Source organism: Marmota marmota, unplaced genomic scaffold (genome assembly GCF_001458135.2).
Source record: "Marmota marmota marmota unplaced genomic scaffold, marMar, whole genome shotgun sequence".
NCBI lineage: Eukaryota > Metazoa > Chordata > Mammalia > Rodentia > Sciuridae > Marmota > Marmota marmota.
In genome coordinates this window covers 58448754-58452635 of record NW_026000174.1, presented here as the reverse complement: position 1 = coordinate 58452635, position 3882 = coordinate 58448754, and the positions used below count along the sequence as shown (strand labels likewise).

Sequence of the window (3882 nt, the reverse complement as noted above, 5' to 3'; positions counted from 1 at the left end):
ATATATATAATTTAAAGGAACCACACACCTAGGAGGGGACTGTGGTGGGTGGGGGCGGGGGGCAGCTTGTTTGGTGCAGGAGGGAAAGAGAACATGGGTTGAGAAGCAGAGGTCTTACCAATAACATCACAACAAAGAAACCAAGCTTGTAGCACAAGCACATGAGGTCATGTTTCCCCATGAAGCTTCTTACCTATATCATCCCAATCTTTTGAACCACTTTCTGGGTAGCAGGGGCAATGAGAATCTATCTCTGCCAGCAAAGCAGCAGCGTTAGCATTACTTACATTTTGTCCAGCCTTGCAAACTAAATCAGAAAGTTCAGCCCAATGATGACAACGTTAAGCATTAGATAGGGAATTCATAGCTTACCAGAAGAAATGAGTGCCAACTGATGAAAGACAGGCATCAAAGCCTGTTTCAGGCAGTAAGCTACTCCCTTTCCTCATCAAAAGGGAAGGGGCCCCCATTCAGGTTAACAGGGTCCCTTAAATCCCTTAGACTAGGAGGCTATAATATAGAGTTGGGACAGGACCAACACTTGTCCCAAGTTGTTGGGCACCAGTTGCAAGGACTGAAAAAGGAGACAGAAGTGAAGTGCAGAGCTAAAAGCAAAGCTGATTGCCTGAACTGATAGCTTTATTTATATCAATAGGTTACTTTAGGTCATTGGCATCATTAGTACACATTGTGCATTGTCTCACTAGGCAGTTTACAGACATAGCAGCATTATGCAGCTTATTCCTCAGTTACATACTAAATTGCAATGTGCAATGTTAAGAGCTCTGTGTTGTGCTCAAGAAAGTCCATTGTATAAAGTTACTTTCATGTGGACAGGTTTAGGCTAAGTGAAACATTGTAGTTATCTAACAAGAGAGTTCCTTTATTCTCAGGAGCTGAGTTTCTCAGATCAAGGTGGAGGCTGGTAAGACTCTAGCCCAAAGCCTTCTCATGAAGGACATTACCATAGCAGGTAGGCATTGCACATGTGTTAGTTATCTTACTAGTTCTAGGGAGAAACTGAAGAATATTCCAAGTGTGGAGAACAGGGTTCCTATTACCCTCTGGGAGTTTACTCACTAGAGGAAGACTGCCTTGTGCATTTTCACAGCCAGAATCCTTACCTGCCACCCTGGCAAAAGTGGATGAAACTACCATAATTTTTACACATCTTCTTTCCCATCCTCCCTAACTCATGGATATGAGAATTGAAAGACATGTAAAACATATTTAATCTGCTATTGAGAAGCTGGGTCTGCATTCATGCTAGAAGCCAGTCTTACTTACACCTTGTAACCTATTCAAATGAAGCAACCACTTTGCCTTATTCATGATATATTCAAGAAGTTAGCAAACCTAAGTTTGTGAAAAAAAATATGTTATGTAATACACAAGAAATATACAAGTATTAAAATATGCTTGCAATCTAGGTCTAGAGATAAGAAAAGAACATAATAAATATAGAAAGTCATACTACAGTATAATCAATCATGTTGGTCAATGAATTCACATACACACACATGAAAGGAAAAAAACTTCATGAACAAAATGAGGTCAGAAGCAAACAGCAATTAGTGAGCACACGAGAGTTTTATGATGATCTCAGAGGTAAGTTGTGAAAGATGCTTCTTTGATAAAATATACAATAGCTATGTACTCAAATACTCACATTCATGTTAGAATTGATTTTCTGAACAAAGATGTTACCATTGCCCATTTCTCTCTTCAATTTTCCCTAACAAAACGAATACCTTGGCATTCCTTTTCTTCTCACTGGAAATTCTGAATAAAATTCATGACTATACACTGATATGCATCTACAATTTACAAAAGTAAATAATATTTCATAATATTTAATGGATACTTTTATTATCTCTGAATAATAAAATTACCAAGATTATACAGAAAGTCAAAGCTAAACAACATATTGGAAATATTATAGAAAAACCACAATCTGTAAAAATTACTATATTGATCCCTAAAAGTTATTTTAGATAGCACACAATATGTTTACTTAAAGAGTAAAATTTATTTTGCATTAATAATAGTAGAAATCAGGCCTGAAATGTGAAGGAAAAAATGGTTACTTAAAGAAAATCATTCCAAAAATTGGCATACATTCAGATTTAGAGTTTTTAGAAGTTCAAATGAATAGAAAGATTTAAAATGATATTAATCTTATAAGGATAAAAAAGAAATCTACTGTCTTCAGGGAGAAAAAAAAGATGAAAATCGTTCATATAGACACATGTATTAATAATGATCAACTTAACTCTAATATTAGATTCCTGGAAGTGATATTTTGTTCCCTGAGGGAACAGGAAAATCTGAATGCTCATCATCATTAGATTATACATGGGAAAACAAGAGCCCTAGAGAGTGAAATGATTTCTACTTCTGGTTAAATCTTTGCAACAGATGAAGCATGAAGAGAGAGAAACAGAATACAATGTCTCCACAGTGGTACATTTTGTCCTGCTGGGATTTTCTGAACTTCCAAACCTCCAAGGCTTTCTATCTGGAGTGTTCTCAATCATTTACATGGTTATCCTCATTGGAAACAGTCTCATAGTCATAATAACAAGGCTGGACCCTGCGCTGCACAAACCCATGTATTTTTTCCTGGCACATTTTTCTATACTGGAAATCTGTTATGTTTCAGTCACACTCCCAAGGTATCTCGTCAGCCTTTGGACTCAGGATAAGAGCATCTCCCCGCTGAGCTGTGCCACCCAATTGTGCTTCTTCCTTATACTGGGCACCACAGAAAGTTTCCTCCTGGCTGTGATATCCTATGACCGCTATGTGGCCATCTGCAACCCTCTGCACTATCCTGTAGTCATGACCCCAAAGAAGTGCCATCAACTGTCCATTGGCTCCTGGATTGGGGAAATGCCAGTAGAGAAAGGGCAAACATGGCAGATATTCTCTTTGCATTTCTGTCATTCCAACCAAATCAACCACTTCTTCTGTGACATACCCCCCATTTTCAAGCTAGCCTGTGGGGACACCTCAGTGCATGAAGTGTCTGTTTATGTAGTAGTGATATTGGTTGGGGCAGTACCTTGTGTTTTGATACTTGTCTCTTATAGCAAGATCATTGCCACCATTCTGAGGTTTCCAACAGCCCAAGGTCGCACTAAGGCATTCTCCACTTGCTCCTCCCACCTGCTGGTTGTGGTTTTATTTTTTGGATCAGCTTCCATTACCTACTTCAGGCCCAAATCCAGCCATTCTGCAGGAACTGACAAACTGATCTCTCTTTTCTACACCATAGTGACTCCCATGATCAATCCTGTGATATACACTCTCAGGAACCAGGACGTGATTGCTGCACTCAGAAGATTATTTCTTAAAACATAGTGGTCTGAGTTTACTAGAGGTTGTTTCACTATTTTGTCACATTTATCAGAGAAACATCCCAGCTCTCTGCATTCTACTTTTGAGAGGGTAATACCTTCAAGCTTATGCTGTATTTTTGTCATTTAAATGTTAGCCTGGGATTTACTTTGTTCACGTATGTATAGGGAAATTTATCTATCTTTGTGATCCCACATAAAGAAATTAATTCTCATGCATAAAATTTTAAAGTGATAACATTGGACCTATAAACATATGAGCAGAATTCAAAATGTTAGATCTTATATATTAAATTTAAAGAAAAATTGAAATTTATCTAATCTCTACCTGTATAGGCTGACATTCTTTTTTTATTATACTGTAGGTAAGACATAGTTACTAAGGGTAGTTGTACTATGAATCTTGTTCAGGAAATAATACAATGAATGAATGTATACGTGAATGTCACTTTGCCCTACCACAGAGTGCTGACAAAAATACATACACACACACACACACATACACACACACACACACACACAC

The 3882-nt window shown here is 37.7% G+C and overlaps 1 protein-coding gene across 1 annotated transcript; it reads left to right on the top strand.

The window, feature by feature from the left end:
• Positions 1-2418: 2418 nt before the first annotated feature.
• LOC107135311 (olfactory receptor 10AG1-like) lies at positions 2419-3363 on the top strand. Its single transcript, XM_015477197.1, has one exon. The coding sequence runs from the start codon at positions 2419-2421 to the stop codon at positions 3361-3363; it is 945 nt and encodes a 314-aa protein (XP_015332683.1).
• Positions 3364-3882: the final 519 nt, after the last annotated feature.